Raw genomic sequence first — 18,783 nt, 5'->3', positions numbered from 1 at the left:
ACCAATATTCCAATTATTTCTAATTTTCAGAAATCATTGAGTTAGATATTAACTCATTTAGTTCAACATTCTAAAGGATGCGCAACTCATTTTATATAATACTAAGAATAGTTTATTTTATTTTATTAATTGTATTTTAAATTAACCATCAATAATTCAGTTTTATACATATAAAATTAAATAATTGATGTTTATTACTAAAATACACACAGTGTAGCATATTAAAATATACTGTAACATTCAAAATGAGAGTGTCTAAATTCTACAATAAGCTCTTTTTTGTGACGAATCTTCAAACAATTTCCCATGCAGCATACTATCAAAACCCATACATTATTGTACTCATATATTTTAAGAACATCCTTAAACTACAAAATCATTATCTCTAAACGAAAAATATTTACAAATAAACACAGGTATTCAGGAAATATTGCATCACATGATGGAACTCATACCTATTGCAGAATAATTTTTTTATATTTCTATTTAAAAAAATAAAATAAATAAAATGTTACTGAATTACAGATAACTGTGAAATGCAAAAAAAAAATATATATTCTGAAAAGATGGGTGATGCAACGTTATGGCTAATTACTGCAATTGATGTAAAATAATAAACATTTTGCGCCATGATTGAGATTTTTTGGTTTGCCAACCATGTTGTACCAAAAACACCACTGTTCTCAAGCCCTAACACTTCTGAGACACCTTCACTTTGGAGTCTTTAGAATCAGTGAAAAATATTTACATTACTTCAAAAAAAAAATTTTTTTTCTATGCGTAGTATCCCCATATAAAGGAACAGACAACTATAAGAAGTAAAGCATTGGCATTACAAATTCTTCTCCACAAAGGTTTTTCTTCGATTGCCTTAGCTGCCAGCCTAGCTTCTTCTTCGGCTGAAATTGTTTCTTCAGCTATCCCGTCGATTCCATCTTTGTTGATGCCACATATGAAATACAAAACTCTTTTCCATTGAAATTTTTGATCTGAAATCGAAGAAACAAATCGCTTTAATGCACGCATTTTGTTACCAAGATTCGGTTCCCAAATATAACTAGTAATACTTCATATAAACTGTAGGGGAGAGTGGGGTCAATTGTAACAGGGTACGATTGTAACAGAGCAAAAATTTCGAGTGTCGGGTTCTAGATTTGGTTCCTAGGTGGCGCACAAGGTGTATTTACTAAATCTACATGTACACCCCTGATGGCAACCATTTTTATGTACTTTTGAAAGAGTTACATCACAAAAGATATTTTCACGGCACGCAAGTACTTCTTTTGGTATTAGAATATTATATTGTAACAGAGTAATTTCGTTTAAACAAATAAAAATTAGTAACTGAATATGTAAGTGGACACCTTAATTAACATTTCAATAAAAAAAATATTAGTTTTGCTAATTAACTAGCATTGTTTTTAACAAATGAAGCTAAAATGGCGTCTTGGAGACAATTGTAACAATAAGTAAAGGGACGATTGTAACAGCTGAAAATAAATAATCTTATGTTTACAAACCATTACTTAACTCTTTAAGAGCCACCAATAGTTTCCTACATCATTTATATTATGTTGCATGTGCATTATTTTATTTGTAACCTTTCACAGCATAAATTAAAATTTTTAACCCCTTAAAGTTAAAAGTTTAACCCTTTAGGTCTCTGCTCATTATTATTTTTACTCCTAAAATATCACTACTATTTTGATCAATAAAAAAATATATCACAACTATGATGATATGTATAATTAACTATGTTTTAGTTGAATTTATGAACTGTTACAATTGACCCCGTAAGTGGGGACAATTGTAACAAGTGCACGACTGCCAAAAATTGCTAATAACTAATATAATAATATTTAAAATTAGGTATTTATTTTTTTTCTAGTAGAGGATAGTCTACTTTACTCGTCTGTCAATTAGTACTAATAATATATTGGATTTTTTGTTAGTTAAAAATAGTTAAGTAAAAAATGTTACAATTGACCCCACTCTCCCCTACATAATAATTTTCATCGACATTGTTCGAATGTCGGCAGTTTTTGAAAATTAATGATTAATTACGAATTTTCATAGTTAGACTATTGGTGATTGATTGTGAAGTGGCAAAATTCGGATATGTCTTATTAAGTGTTCGAAGTTGTAGAAAAACGATCTTCTGAATTAAATAAAGAGGCCCTTCTTCTTCCGATCGACCTCAATTGTTGGCAAGGAAGAAATTCTAAATATGCTTTTAATTTTCTTTATTTAATTTTCAAAAATAAATTGATAATGGATATATAGTCTATTTTGCAGTATGTTTCGATATATGTAAAATATCGTCACCAAATCACAATTTGGAACATAAAGCTTACAGTATTTCACATTCTCTATTAAATTTTTCTCACAAAATTATTCCTCTACAATTTAGCAATTAACAATTTTTGATTGGTAATTAAATAGCATGCGGTTGCCTGTTTTCAGATTTTTAATAAGTATCTTTGTTTTTATACAATTAACGTTAAAAAAATTTTTTAATATCATCCAATACTTTCCTTCCTGTATAAAATTAGACATAATGAACTATATTCCAATTCATCCGTTTAAACTGAAAAAAAAATTAAAAAAAATTAACAACTGAAAAACGTTTAGTTTTAAATTACTTTCTCAAAACCACAGATCGCATCATTTTATTGCTTTAAAGTTTTGAAGAAAAATAGAAGTTCTAAAAATTATCAAGCTCTATTTCTTCTCAACTAATAAAGTGATTCTTTTATTTTCTACCTATTTTGAAAGATATTGTCAATCTAATAATACTATATCATCAAAAGTTTGTTACGTACAAAAAAATATCAAGGAAGCGCAAATAAAAAATTTGATCTAAAATCCAAGCTGTCTTGGTTAGAGGCCTCTTAGTACAGGAGTTAGTAGATAATCTTTTTACTTGTCTAACCGGGGGGAGGGCATTCTAGGACTCAATCTTAATGATCGAGGGGGTGATTTTAAATATGCTAATTAATTAGCGCAGACGATATTTTAAGTTACGATAGTAGATACAAAAATGTACTTTCTCAGAATAAACCCTACCATTTTTTGACAGGTGGAATGTGGGAAATTAGGTCTTAATAGTTTGGCCAGGAAGGAGATCCAAAGTTTGGACCTCTTAATGTTAATTTTATGACATTTGGAATATGACTTGTTTAAAATTCGATTTTTCAGCTACTATTTGACAGATTTCGCACAAATTTTGTATTTTGCCATGTAAAACAATATTCTTTAAAGTGATGTAAAAAAAACTTATACCTTACAATTCAAAAATTTTTATAATATTAATAAATCTTTTATTTAATAATTATTATAATTAATGTAATTATAACTATTATAATATATTATAACACTTATTGTAATATATTATAATACTTATTATAATATATTATAATACTTATTATAATATATTAATATAATTATAATTATTATACAAATAGATTAAAAATCAAATCTCTATAAAGAATGACTTGTGAACTTACCGTCAGAGGATTCAGGATTTGAAGCTTCTACTTCTTTAAATTTTAAAACTGACTCTTGTTTTGTAATTGTAACTGCCACGTCCTCAAGGTTCAAGTCGTTATTGAATTTCTCATCGTTATATCTGTCGTCAAAGGCTGTATTTATTTCGCCGAGCTCTGCTCCCTTATCATTCGAAATGATCGTCTTCTTTGTTATATCCACCCGAACATCTTCACTGCGGCGATTCCAAAACAACAGTCTGTGTAACTGGAGGAAAAGAGTGAAATATCTTAAAGTGTAAGAAATTATTTATAACAACATATTGCAACACGGGAACAGCGCTTGGAACTCCTATATCGTTAGTTATACCGGGTAATTAACAGCTATTATATTAATTAATAATATTAATTGATTACATTAATTAGTTATAATAATTAATTATAGATTAATTATGTTAGTGTTTTACTATATAATTTTTAATTTATTGGATTACCAGGGAGGCGCTATAGTGGACTCTCTGACCCCAGTGCACTCTCTGACCATAAAACAAAAGATAGGGAAATAGATAATTTTAATTACAAATAATAATGTGAAATCTTCCCTAAAAATTTACAATAAGTTACGTATTTCATGGAGTCTAGGTCTAAAGCAAAAGCTTATTTCAAAACTACAGTAAATTCATGTTGGTATAATAAGTCAAGTAAAAAGAAAATGAATCGTAATACGCAATTTTTCTTACAGGGAGGAAGATGCAAAGAAGTTCGAAATAATTTGAAAATGCATCAAAATTGTCTCAAAGCCAGGAAATTAAAATTTTTCTTTATTTTTTTTTACCGGGTTGAGAGTTGAAATTACCCTTTATAAAGTTTTCGTTAATACAACTCTTGAAAATTGCGTGAATTTTTTATTTTCTAGAACTAATGAATTAAAGCAGGCATATTTAAAACAAATTAAATTTTTATAAAACTTTGAGCAAAACTTATGGTCACGAATTTATTGTCTATCTCACTTTTTATAATATACATTTAAACTTTTATGTAGTGGTAAATAAAAATTCTTTCAATTCTAATTAATTATAATATCAGTACGTTATTTTTTGCAATGGCAAGGAAAAATATTTTCTGAATCTACAAAAATTCTGCAGTGGTTCGGGGGCTCGTTCTTACTATTGCCTGTTTTGCATCGAAAGTCCAAGAACTAAGACTTTTGCGGGCTAAGTCTGGGTCCTTAAGACTCAACTAACGAGTCAGTGTGGCCTGTAGACAAAAAAATGTAGAGGAAAGGTATTGAGTAGTGAAACCTTTCATTGTGGTTTTGAAAAGTAAAATTTTAATTAAACGTAAACCATTTATTAAAAGTTTCCCCTGCTTTTTGAAAGAATAAAAAAAAAATAGCGTTTAAAAGTACAATAGTTTTATTTAAATCTACACTCTAAAAACTGTACCGCTGATTTCAGAGGCACATTTGGATCGTTTGTGCCTCTGAATTTTAAGGGCACAACGTGCCTTTAAAAATGAAAGGCACAATGTACCTCTGATTTCAGAGGCACATTTGGATCGTTTGTGCCTCTGAATTTTAAGGGCACAACGTGCCTTTAAAATTGAAAGGCACAATGTACCTCTGATTTCAGAGGCACATTTGGATTGTTTGTGCCTCTGAATTTTAAGGGCACAACGTACCTTTAAAAATGAAAGGCACAATGAACCTCTGATTTCAGAGGCAAAATCAGATGCTTGAAAAGTACATTGTACCTTAGATTTTGCTTTTATGAACCACTCATTGAAATAAGCATTTAGTGGTACCAAAACCTGTTATTTACCAGATTTGAACACACTTTTTTTTTTACCGATTTGTAATTTGCTTGCACTTCATATAAAAAGGGGTTTACACTATTACCAAGATATTAATTATAATAATTCTTAATGAAAAATATTTCTGAATTCTTTGAATATTGGCCACTTGAGGTGATCATCTCAAGGGATTCCATCTAAGGCTTTTTCATAGGCAATTATAAAATATGTAAATTTACACAATTTCTTTAATTATGTAGCGTTTAATGATACTTCAACAATTTCAATGATGTTTTTCTAATCAGATATAGGTATAAAAAAATAATATTTATTTCTGTTTATTCCAAGTCAATATAATTCATGGATTTTTTTCCAAAAAGTATCCTCAAAATGGAAATTTCTTATAAATTTAGATATTTTTTAAATATTTAGAGATTTAATAAAATAGCTTTATAAGAATCAAAATTAAACACTAAATATCATGAAATCTAATATCTTTTATTTTCACACATAAAGAACAATATTACATAATTTAGTAACAGTTGCACACAAATATGGAAAAATATAGAACTTTCACAATATTTTAAAATTATAGATGTAGATTTTGAACAATTTGTATGTTTTATAACATCAAATATGTTTAATCAAATGACTTTACAAGTGTAAAATCAAAGATTTCTTTCTATTGAAATGAATTTTTTTTTAAAAGCCTGATTTTGGCGAAGCATATTAACCCATTAGGCGCCATCATTCCCATTTTGGGAACATTAGCTTTCAATTTTTTTAGAACTAACCCGAGTTCGTGATTTTTTTGATTTTTTTTTTAAAAAATCAGATTTTTTTGATTTAAATCAGATTTTTTTGATTTTTATTCAAATACACTGTAAGAACTTTAATTTATGATTAAAAAAACTTTATAAATGCTTAATCAAAATTAATAATAAAACTATATTATAACAATATTTAGAACAATATTTTAACTTACTAAAATAATTTTTCATTATAATACATAGCTTTGAATGCATAGCAACCATTTTGAAACAAATGCATGATTGAAATTTAAGGACTAGTTCAAATAGAAAATTTAAAGAATACTTTAGTAGTCTGTCTAGGTTTTTCAAAGATAACTATTTTGTGAAAATGTAGACATAATTTTTGAAAATTAAAAATTTGGATTTATCTTTTCTTACGAGACACAAAAATAAAATTTTGAGAAAAAAGTATTTTGTGGAATTGTTCTACCGTTTTTCCTAAAGTTAAATTTGTGTAGGTACCGGTAAACGGTAGTAAATTTCACTTGGACAGACCCCTGTACTTTAACTATTAAAACAGAGTTTCAATTAGCAAACCATAATCTTAATTTAAAATTTCCTTTTTTTTCGTTTGATTTTTAAAATGACAAAATAAATGTAACAGATTGTGTTTATAAATGTAGTCATTCATCAAAAAATAAATATTTAATCTATATATTTTTATATTAAAATATTCACTTTTAATTCTATATCAAAATAGATACGTTAAGCTAAAAATATTTTTTTTTAAAAAATCTATGTACTCATAGAAATTTTTTTCCACAAAATTTCGTTATAGAAAATCAGATGTCAAAGATACTGTAAACATATTATGAGCAAAAATACCAGTTAATAACCCTACTGTTTCAAATAGAGTTTGAAAGGGAAGAATGACACTATATCAGGAAAAAAATATCTGAATTTATTGGCCTTTTTCTTTTCTTTCTATTTTTGGCAAATTGGGTATTTTCTTTTTAATATGCTTTTGAAAAAGCTTCAAAAATATACATTTTCCACCAATAAATATAATGTAGATTTTAATTCCATGCTTTTTCTTTCAAACGGTAGAATTTTAATTAACAATATTTACATTATTTTTTGAAAAAATTCATGTTTAATAATTACTTTCTACAGCTATGCAAGTCTATATTAAGACAGCATTAAATGTTTACTTTAATCTGTGCTTTCAATCTCAAGAATCAAAAGACTTTTAAAATTGTAATTTTCAATATGTTGGAATTTAACACACACCAAGAAAGAAAGTAATTTCGTTAACTAAAATTAATTAATGCAACAATTTATTTAAAATAAATTTTGAAACTAAGAAAAGAAAATAATAAAAGTATCAATAATTTAAAACACTGTTTTTTAACTTTTATAATCAATATATATAAAAAAAAATTAGTTGATTTAAATCAATGATTTTTTTAAAAAAATCATTTGATTTAAATCAAGCTGATTTAAATCAACAAACCCTGGAACTAACTGCACTTAATATTATTTAATTGACAATTTTATTTGAGCTCTGAATATATGAAAAGCATTTTGCAATTTTTTTTGAAAGCTTGTTTCAGAATTTTTATTTTTTATAGTATTTTAAAAATCGTGAAATTCCGCATTTTTATCCCTAATCATTAAACATGCATTTGTTTTATAAATATTATTAAAATAAAAATTATTTTAACTTAAACTTGATTGCAACAATCTAATGTACAAAATAAAACTAATCCATAGAGAAAATGTACAATGGCTAGTTTACAATTGAAGAAAAAAGACCTTGTTCCCTTTTGGGGGAAAGTATTGGCGAAAGCTGTTTTCAAACGAAAAACAAGATGCAGATTATTTTAGCAGAAAAATATTTTTTCATGACAATAATATATGCACTAACTTAATAACGCAGAACATAGCGTCGTTTCAGGTTTATCTTTATATTACTACACTAATCTAATACGTTGCCAAAAATAAACCTCAATCTATGTTTATTTCCTCCCCTCAAACACGATAAAACATCTGCATTTTTCAATCTCTTCCCCATTCATTGCACGTTTACTCCTCCCCAACAACAAAATGACTCTAAATTTCTATTTGCATTTTTATAAAATAATTAATTTATAATAAATTTGTATTATGTTTAAAAGTTTCCTACAGAAAAAATCTATCATAAAAAATTTCTAACATTTTCCTTTGGCTAAGAATTTTAAAATCTGGCAAATAATTTGAAATACTTAGTATAGGCTATGTATATATATATATATATATATAGTAATATCATAATTAAAGGTCAATAAAGAAAAAGTGCTGGTAAAAAAAGAAAACACAACACCAGAAGCAAAATTATAATGGCAAACATACTTAATACAATGAGTAATTTAACCAGTGAGAATAGCCTAAACCAGGGGTCGGCAACCTTTTGAAATGAAAGAGCCAAAAGTTACAATTTTACAAAATTTCCCGCTTTTAAAGAGCCACTGAAAATTTTTGATTTAATACTATAATATTTTTTTATGTATATATGATTTTTAATTTAAAAAAAAACGGTTTTGAATACAGAATAATATTTATTCTTTATTTTTAAAATACGCTAATAATTTTTTTAAAATTTAGTTTTTATTTAATTTTTAATTTTTTTATCTTATTTCTTTTGGGGGGGGGGATAAGAATATTTGGGTCATTAAAATTCGATGAAAATTGCAAATTTTCTTACTAATTCTTGTCAAATTTTCAACAGAAAACGCGATTTTTTTTATTAAATGTGCAACGAAACACAATCTTATCAGACAGATTTTATAATAATTCTTTTTAATTTTTCATAGCAATTCCGTAATAATATTCATTTATATTATATCAGAATTTTTTCACAATTTTCCTTTTTTAAGAAATATGTACCGTCTATTCTTGTTATTGTTAAAAACAATTTTTAAGCACTTAATTATTAAACATTTAAATAAATTTTGCATTTTTTTTCAAGGCAAACGTTAAATCGACTTATGATGAACTAGAAACGATGGTCACGTACTTTTTCTATTTATTGTAATTTCTATTTCTATTTATTTTCTATTTATTGTAAACATTTATAGAGCCTCAAGCTTTCCAACTCAAATAATTTAACATTTTTTTAAAAAATTAATTTAATAAAAGTCACTGAAAGTAACGATCTTCTATTATTTTAAATATCTTTTATACGCAAAATTACAACATTAATGTATTTGATTGCTAAATTTAATAATATGCAGGTAATTCGGAGTGACCGCTCTTAATATGCATTTAAAGAAATTTTGTTTCAAGTGAACGCGAAAACGAATGGATAGAGGTCACACGTTAGAATTTTAACAATCGAAAACAAACAAATCACTGTTGAGGAAGGCGAGTGTAAAAAGGCGATTAGCGATTTTTTACCAAATTAAATAACTTTATAAATTAAAAACTTCAACATTCACCTGGCAATTAAACAGGTCTGTTATTATTACTATTATTATAAAGATTATATCAATATATTGCATTAGATATTTTTTAAATTTATATGCTTGTTTTTTCCCTTTTAAATTTTAATTTACTATATCCGCTGAAGTAGATTTTTATCTTTATTTTTGACAAGGTTTATAAAAATTTATATTAAGGGTGGTCTTTTCATAACATCATGTTTTACATGATAATAACATGTGATACACATCAAAGGCTTTAAAAAATGTAGATGAAAATTAAATTAGTATTTATTCATTAAACTGAAACATTAAACTGAAAAATTATCAGACATCAATTAAGACTCGTGCATTTTTTTTAAACTCTTAATCTAAGTAGGATTCTTTCTGATGCATTTCAAATATTATATGCCTATTTATTTAATTTTAGTAATTTGATTTGAGAATAATTATTTTTAATGCTTATTTATTACTAAAATTTTATTTTTCATTTTCATTTAATAATTTTATTTATTTTTATTATTCATTTTATAATTTACATTGTTATTAATATAAGAGCTGTGACTAAAATCTTGAATGGGGATACAGAAATAGTTCTTTTTTTTCTGGGGGGGGGGATGAACTAGTTTTGGAAGCACAGATAAATTTTTTCACGCATTCTTGCCTTAAATTTGTAAAATGCTAAATTTTTTATACGAATATTTCTTTATATAAAAATAATACTATATAAATAATAAATTAAACTTTTAAAAAAATTTAACTATGTATTCAAACATTGCAGCGTGATAAATCATAAATAAATATTTTTAAAATTTGATGATTTGTAAATAATGCTTTACCGAAGAATGTTCAAGTCTTTTTTTAAAATATTAAAAAAAAATACCCTTAAATCGCAAAAAAAAATTTTTTTCTAGTTAAGGTAGTTAAAGTACAATTTTGTTAATTATTTATTTTGTTAATTATCGTGCCTTTTAATACAAAACTGCGAATTGAGTTTTTACATAATTACAAAAATATTAAGTTTCTTTTTACTAATAATTAACTAAAACAAATGGAAAATTGTTAACTTAAATCTAAAATATAAATAAAAAACATTAAATACATACGAAATACATCAACATATTAACAAAAAAGATGGAAAAAAAATTATTTAAAAAAAAAACTGCAGCTTTTCTATTTTTAAACACATTACATTTTTAATAAAATAAGCATTAGTTTTGTTCATAAAGGATTGCAGTTTGAACTTATTATAAAAACAACTGCTACGAACAAATATAGAATTTGATTTTTGAAATTTAAATTAAATAAGATCTGTGAAAAGTAATCTCAACTGAAAAAATTAAATTTAAAAATAAATTACTATTTTAAACACAAAATTAAAAAGCTTAGTAAATAACTATTTAAAAAAAGGAAAAAGAATTCCTATATTTAGAATTCAAATGTGATTTATCTGTTTCCATCTCAAGCTCCTACTAATGAATATAAATAACGTAAAAAAATTTAAATTGCTCTTTTTTTTTTCTTTTAATCATTTTACAGTTGAAAAGAGATTAAAAATTTTTTATCTACTTCATAAAAATCAATTTTTACCCATATATATTTTTAAAAAAAATATTTTTTTTCTTTTTTGAAAAAAGTCTTATACCTAAATTTTGAAGCAATAATTGAGGAATTAATTATATAAGAAAATAACAACATATTTAATGAAATTTAATTTTACCTTAATATTTAAACAATAAGACTGCAAATAGTAAATATTCATAAAAAATTTATACTTACATTCAATAATAATATTAATTTATAAGATATGCTTTGAGTAACTAAGTACTTGTAAACTGGTACTGGACAGTTAAAGACAGGTCAGTGAAGTAACTGGGGAGGTTAGGGAAAAGAAACTGGACAGTCATATAGAGAAAACCACAGCTGTATGTGCATTGAGCCCTTTTCTTAACGACATGGACAAAGATATTGTCTTCATTCTTAGAAAGAGCAAGAGAAAACGTGAGAAAAAGGCATTTCTAGATAAATACTTTTAAAGCACCCTGGATTTTTCAAGTTGACAGAAATTTCCGGGGTTTTGTCTGCTGTTTCACAAGATCAGAGTCGCAGGCATCATCCTTTTTTTGTGCCTTTTCATGGTGTCGGAAACGGCATGCTCAAACAGACAACAGACTTGCCACTTTTCCGGGTGAATACTCGGAATGAGACACCCCTCTAACCGGGCTTAACGACAGGCCTGAGGGTAGCGGTTTGTAATTAACGATTATAAGAATAGAAAGCTCTTGAGAAATTAGGTACTTAAAAATATTTTTTCTTATTTTTAAGGGCTTTGGTAACAATTTATTAATTTTTTCGTATGGAACTGGAGAGCCGCAACTTTACATCAAAAGAGCCACCTGTGGCTCGCGAGCCACAGGTTGCCGACCACTGGCCTAAACCAAATTTACAAAAATTACAGTTTAAAATAAAACAAAATTAAAAAAAATTAGCACTATAATGAGAAAATAAAATATCATAGTAAAAGGTGATAACATATAGATAAATTTGCTTTACAGAGTGGAACAACTGTAAGTCAATTTTACTTGGAGATGGTAAGATTCGTTTAATGCAGACTCTTATAAAAAAAAAAAGTCCACATGTTTCGCAGAGAACTTTTATTAAAACATTTTCCAAATTTTGAAAAAAAATCAAATGACACACATTTTTCTTTCTTTTAGTTTTCACTAGTTATTAATACAGAATCACAATAATTCGGAGAAATAGCAACGGACATTTAAAGGTTGTATCCGGAAGAAAAAATGCTCAAGTTAAACACTTTGCTGGGGGAGGTACATGGGCAAAGCATTTGCAGAGGAGGCCTGATCAAATCCTTCCCACAGCATCCACATTATTTATAGTTTAGCATTGACCACAGTGCTGATGTAAAATATCCTCAGAGGTAGTTGGATCATGGGTTTGAGTCCCCTGGACGCCAGACTAACTGTAGCAGGCTTAGTGGTTTTCCTCTCCATGTAAGTGTTTTATCATGCATTCAGCTCGGCTAGAACATTTAAAACAGGACTTATCAATGTAAGAGTATTTTATTTGAATAAGTAGTTAAAAGTTTCTATCACAATGTACACAAATACATTCATGAAGATTTTATTACATTAAGAATAGGTTTAGCTAAAATAATTTTTATATATAATATTATTGAACTAATTTAACACATTGAATGCCATAGGGGTCACCGGTGACTGGTGCTGAGTTTTTTCGTAGCGCCACTGGGGTCACCGATGAACGGCGAAACCTCGATTATTCGAAACACATAATTCGAACAAATTTTTAATGCTCTAATTTTTTTTAATATTATTATTATTACTAAAATGAATATACTGAAAAAATCATTTTGGCCAGACGGGCAAGCCATGAAAATTAGTGTGGCATTCAACATGTTAAAGAAAAAAAAAGTGTAAATCTATCTAAGCTTAAATACATAAGAAAGTGCAAGGATTGTTTTTAACACAAAACAAAATTGGAGTCAACAAAGAAAATTCAAATGTAAATCGAAAAGTAATTATTTATAAAAATAATTATTATTTATAAAAATATTTAATAATTAAAAACATTTTTTTGCATTTACTGGAACACAGTCAAGACAAAGTAACAGCAAAAAAAAACTATTAATCATTTAGTTATACTAATAATATAAATTTAGATTACACAAACATTAAATTGCCTTTCAGATAGCAAAAAAAAAAAAAAAAAAAAAAAAAAAAAAAAAAAAAAAACAGTTTCACTGTATCAAGTTTATACACATATCAATCCTTACAATCAATCAATATATTTTCTTTCTAAATATTGTTATCAAAATTGCTTCGCTTCATATTTTTTTTACTACAGTTCAGGAAAAGCATTAGTTATAGATTAATAAAAGTTTTTTGATAATGTTATTCTAAGTAACACAGGTAAGGTAGCAATAACAATAAAAAATAAAAAAAAAAGTTTCTTAAAAATTATTATCACTGATGCTGAATTAGAAAGTTTTACTAGGTAGCTTTTCGTAGCAAGAAAACATGGAGTATAAAGTGTTGAGCATTGAATATGAAGTACCAAATATTTTTTTAATAAATTATTCAGTATATATTGATAAAGCATTAAGAATTTATCTTGGAAAATGCCAGTGACACAACAGCGATTCTGCATATCTAATCCATTTGTGATCCAATGAATGTTATGCAAATAATTTTTTTATTTTTTATATATAGTTATTGATATCAAAATTATGTAAATTAAACTGCTCTAGTTAACAATACTTTAATATTTTTTAAAAAGTTCAAGCTGTTAAGTACTTGGCATTATATTATTTTAAACAAAGAGCAAGGTACTCATCACCGCCCATCACTCAACCATGACCAAAAATCCTATTTCTAGGGCTTTACTTTTTAACGGCCATGGTTAAAATGCCATGTAATTTTGATACTGGTCAGATAAAGTGGACTCCGCTTGAGCTAGCTCGTTTGAATCTTCTGCATGATAACCAATGAGAGAACTTTCACTTGTGGCATAATTTATATGCAAAGTATACACGCCAGTTGTTTTATACATTGCCAGGATCTAACTCATTACCCTAGTTCTCTAATAAGCAGTGTGAAAGATAATTTAACCAGCTGTGCCACAAGAGCACCCTGGAGCAAGCTATTAATCCTTTTTAAAAATCAAATAAATTAAATTTCAATTTGAAATGCTAAAATTTTTAAAAGGAATTTCACAGTCATAAATAATTATATATCCCATGTTATCTATTTTGAGTCATAAATTCAAAACTAAAATTTGAAATTATACACTGAAAGCTGTGATGTTAGAATAAAACATTTTTAAACATTAGTACTTTTTCAAAAAAAAATAATAACTAATTAAAAATTTATAAATCATTAGAAGATTGCCTTTTTCTCCCATGCTTACACCATATTTAAAATATAAATAAAGCATAATCTTATTTTTTTCTTCAGGTTTATATCAATTGTAAGTTTAGTAACAGTTTGAAATAATTATAATTAGATATCAATGTCAATTGTTTTCTAAAATAGCTAATGATTGAAAGTATACTTTTCATAATTATAATAAAAATTCGAAAACATTCTTCGTAGTTTTTTAAATTATTCAATCATTCTGTGAGAGAATTTCTGTGATAGCTCTCGAATGTAAACTAAGATAAACAAAAAGGCAAATTGGTATTTCAAATAAAAATGATTTCTTATTCATAGCAATCGCCACATTGAAAACCTCATACAAAATTATAATCAAACACTACAGAACAAATATAGGGCACATTAAAAACATTCCTCTTAATATTATAATGATAAAACATAAATAATACAACTACAACAGAAATGTAAACATAACTAGGGTTAGCTCTCTCGCTTAAACATTTTTATAAGATTTGTAGCATTAATAATTCACTAATAAAAATTGAAATGTATTAATAAAAAAGATGCCGTCGTTACTTAGGAATTAATATAAAAATAAGATACAAGTATTAAACTTACCAAATTCAAGCATTTTTATAACATCAATAGAGCACATTTGTAGAAAACTTCTTCCATCGGTAGCGTGGATGCGAGGGGACAGAAAACGTATTTCGTCATAAAATTTTTCACTGATGTGCGCATGCGCTTGTTCTCCGTTACATGATCGTACCGAAGAAAAAGAAATGAAGCGAATTTCAGAGGCACGAAAGTCTTTTTGTACCGCGCATTGACTGGCGTTTGCTTTGGTACCTTTAATTTGTTGTGGTGCCTCTCATTTTTAAAGGCACATTAGTTATGTGCCTCTTACGCGAGAAAATACACGGTACATTTAGCCTGTGCCTCTGAAATCAGAGGTACAGTTTTTAGAGTGTATTTTCAGTATCAAAAGTAACAAAAAAATAATGTTGAAAATCAATTCTTACGTGTTTCTTGGCGATTGGTTGTGTTAAGTAGGACACTGTAAATGTGACGATGCAGGTGATGAAAAACAAAATTATTCCAAAATGAAGATAGTGTACTTTGGTAATGATATCAGGACGTGGATCTGGCAACTTAGAAGCGCAACTGGGAACCGAATAAGAGAATTCCCAAATAAACCTGATCATGCCAACAATAAGTCCAACCATCAAGCCCCAGAAAGCACCCTAAAAAAAATGTTTCAATGATAAATAAACAATATGCTTAAATTTTCAATTAATGATTTCCATGCTTAATTGGGTATACTATAGCCTACGTCACAGATCGTGTTATTCCTACTAAATTTAACTAGTAAACAGCATTTTCTGCGAACCTGATTTCTAGCAACAAGTAAAAGCATCAAACGAAGTGTCTTGTTTATAAGTCGCTACTCGCCAGGTTGGAATTGTATTAGTCTAGTTCCTTTGGAAATAATTTATATTGTTGTTTTACCGAAGTTTATGAATTTAGTAAACATATTTAAAACTCAGTTTATTAATTAAACTGAAAGGTAAATGTTATTCCTAGTAAGTGGAAGTAGTTGTGCTTTTTTCATATTATACCCAATTATCTACAGACAATTGGATACCCGTGACGTTATCGTTAGGTAAATCATTGTCGAATTTAGGAGCCAATCAAGTTCGTCACACGCGTGTGACGTCACTTATAGGTATCCAATTAAATCACTGATTTAAATCACATGGTTAGGTACAATATAGATAAATAAAAATATTTTTTCTAATTTATTAAAATTCATGATATTTATTTACTTATTTTAAAACATCTTGTAAAAGTGACCATTACCTGCTCGTTGACTCTTTTAAATATGATGGCTAGTATATAAACAGCGCAGACAGGTGGAGCTAAAAATGAAGTGACACTCTGAATGTAGTGGAAGAGTTGACTGTTCTGTGCAGCTTGAACAATCGGTATCCACACTATGCTCACCACAATCAAGAAGACCACAAACAGCCTAAAAATAAAATAAAATCATCTCACGTCTTAAATAAAACCTTTATATATCCGCAAATAAAACGACTATTCTATTTTTTATTAATTTATTCTTATTATTGATAATTATTCAATACTCGAGCACACTAGTGGAGATTCGAATTCTTTGATTTAATAGAAAAGAGCGAGACTATAGAATTTTTTGAGTCTAAGTCTGAAATTTAATATCTCAGATAAAAGCGTTAATTCTTAAACGGTATAGTAATAAAATAAATTGACTGGTCGTTAGACACAGTTCCCAGAAGAACAACTAAGTCAAGCTTTACTCGCAATTCTCATTGAGCGGATGGGTGATCAGTTTGAGAACGGACCAAGGGTGTGCGGTATTGATCTCATTAGATTTTTCTACCGTAAAGATCTTGACTTAAAATTCAGGTCATCGGGTTACCAAAGCTGGGGAGTCACCCTCTTTGCAGAGGTGTCAAAATTGTGTTGACATGTCTTCGGATCATCTTCAGGGATGTCTCGGTATTTTTCCTTTCAAATTTTGAACCTCGGGGATGTTTACTAGTTGGTCTTCAGGGGTATTTGACAGTCGCCAATATCCCATTGTGTAGCTCTAGTGGAGTGTAAAAAGAGTACTATTATTGTTTATATAATTTAAACATTATTGTTACATAAAATCGAAAATTGTACTTGTGCCTAGTTAGAAAACTACTTCGGGAGAAGGGGTAAGGAAATCAGTTTAAACTAAATGCTTCATCTTTTTTTCGTTTTCCATGTATTGTAATATAAATTCCAATTTTAATTTTATTTGCGGATGATTTTTCCGTGAAAATAAAATAAACATAATTTTTTTTTTTTAAATTTTGTCAAAACTTATAAACATCTACGCATGATTAATAATTCTAATATGCATATAAGCGAATCATTTATAATTTGGTGATAGTTAAAATTTATCGACTTATTACTATTTTTCAAAAAGGCATTTATTTTTAGTAATTATGAAATAATTTCTACTGACCTTCCAACGATGAGGAGTTCAGTGTCAGAAGCATTTTTTCGAATTCTTTTCCAGATGTCTATGGTAAAAATGGTGGAACTGCTATTAAAAATGGAAGTCAGAGAACTCATAAGAGCTGCTAGCATGACGGATATCATAAGGCCTCGAGCACCTGCATGAAAAAACGAAATGTTTATTTGCTGGCAAAGTACGTGGGTCATTTGTATAAAATTTCAATTGGGCCGCCTTAGAAAAGAAATAAAAACGATAGAGTGAAAAGCCAAACGATATATGTACAAGCATGGTAACTTTTTAACGTGAAAAGTCTAAGCATTTGTATAATATGGGTAAAAAGAATTTAAAAATATTATCTTTCAAAAGCGTTTGAAGCTTCTCAGTGGAAGCTTTGGTTTATAAACCAATAAGGAGCCACCTCTTTTATCATGAACATAGTTCACTCCTCTGCGAGTCATGTGAGATGGGCCTAAATATCGGTTTCAAGATTTTTGTTGGTCTGGAAGGTATAATTTAAAGATATGGGATGCAGAATTTAAAGCCGTTTATAAAATGGAAAGATTAATTCTTACCACTGGGATTGCTTCTCATTGGTTTGATGTAGAGACCATGATGGTCATGATGTAGGTCCATCATAACCATCTAATATCACAGAGATAATTTTTTCCAAAGTCTTGGATGTCTGTTGTTAAAGAGTTCGATAAAAAATAAATTTCTGGTAGACTTTTTAAATTTTAAGACTATGCATATTATGTAGACTATTTATTATGTTAAAATACGTAAGTTTAAACTTCGAGTTTTTTAAAAAATATATATATTTTGTAGTTTTAGAAACGAGTATTTACCTTTTAAAATAAAAACATTTCTTTAAAAGTTGGAATATCATGCTCCAAAATAAATCTGATGATTATTATTAAAATTACTCTACGATTTTCTTCTTCATTTTGAATAGGATATTATATAAGTTTACCTGCCGGCATCAGTTCCAAAACTAGTTTCGGATAGGCTATATTTGTGCAGCCGAGTTCACTACCGCAGATATCTTTGCATTTTTCTGGATTGGAACATGCCACTTCATCTGAAATAAAAGTATAATTAATTCAAAGTTTAAGATTTTTTTACATTTTAGAGGCCCACCTAACATAGAGAGTTATAGAATAATCGTTATTGAGCTTAAGAAGTAATAAAATATAAAAAATAAGTCTGAATTTTTAAGTTAAGAATAAATATTAAACTATCTTATTTTAGAAACTACAAGGAGCTATTGCTTATAACCTTCAGAAACTGTTAATACAATTTCAGATCTCTTTGCGATCTAAGCACCTTCGTCTGCCTTATTTTTGCTTAATATTCTAACTTTAT

The 18,783-nt window shown here is 27.6% G+C and overlaps 1 protein-coding gene and 1 long non-coding RNA gene across 2 annotated transcripts in view; both read right to left on the bottom strand.

The window, feature by feature from the left end:
- Positions 1-625: 625 nt before the first annotated feature.
- Positions 626-18,783, bottom strand: part of LOC107454068 (sodium/glucose cotransporter 4) — a 45,388-nt gene continuing 27,230 nt past the window's right edge. Inside the window, exons 10-15 of the mRNA XM_043053681.3 lie at positions 18,392-18,499; positions 17,428-17,578; positions 16,257-16,425; positions 15,419-15,640; positions 3,507-3,753; positions 626-989 (exon numbers count right to left, since the gene is read on the bottom strand). Of these exons, the coding sequence (XP_042909615.2) occupies positions 775-989; positions 3,507-3,753; positions 15,419-15,640; positions 16,257-16,425; positions 17,428-17,578; positions 18,392-18,499 (1,112 nt within the window). The 3' untranslated portion in view covers positions 626-774. The remainder of the gene's footprint in view (positions 990-3,506; positions 3,754-15,418; positions 15,641-16,256; positions 16,426-17,427; positions 17,579-18,391; positions 18,500-18,783) is intronic.
- Positions 12,184-15,155, bottom strand: LOC147815924 (uncharacterized). Its single transcript, XR_015431454.1, has 2 exons — positions 15,015-15,155; positions 12,184-12,526 (listed from the first exon to the last, which is right to left on the bottom strand). It is a non-coding gene; the product is annotated as an uncharacterized LOC147815924 (long non-coding RNA).

The sequence above is a fragment of the Parasteatoda tepidariorum genome, chromosome 2 (genome assembly GCF_982258835.1).
Source record: "Parasteatoda tepidariorum strain Cologne lab strain chromosome 2, Ptep-v5.0, whole genome shotgun sequence".
Taxonomy (NCBI): domain Eukaryota; kingdom Metazoa; phylum Arthropoda; class Arachnida; order Araneae; family Theridiidae; genus Parasteatoda; species Parasteatoda tepidariorum.
Note: the sequence above shows the minus strand (reverse complement) of the source record. Positions and strands in the feature narration are given on the sequence as shown.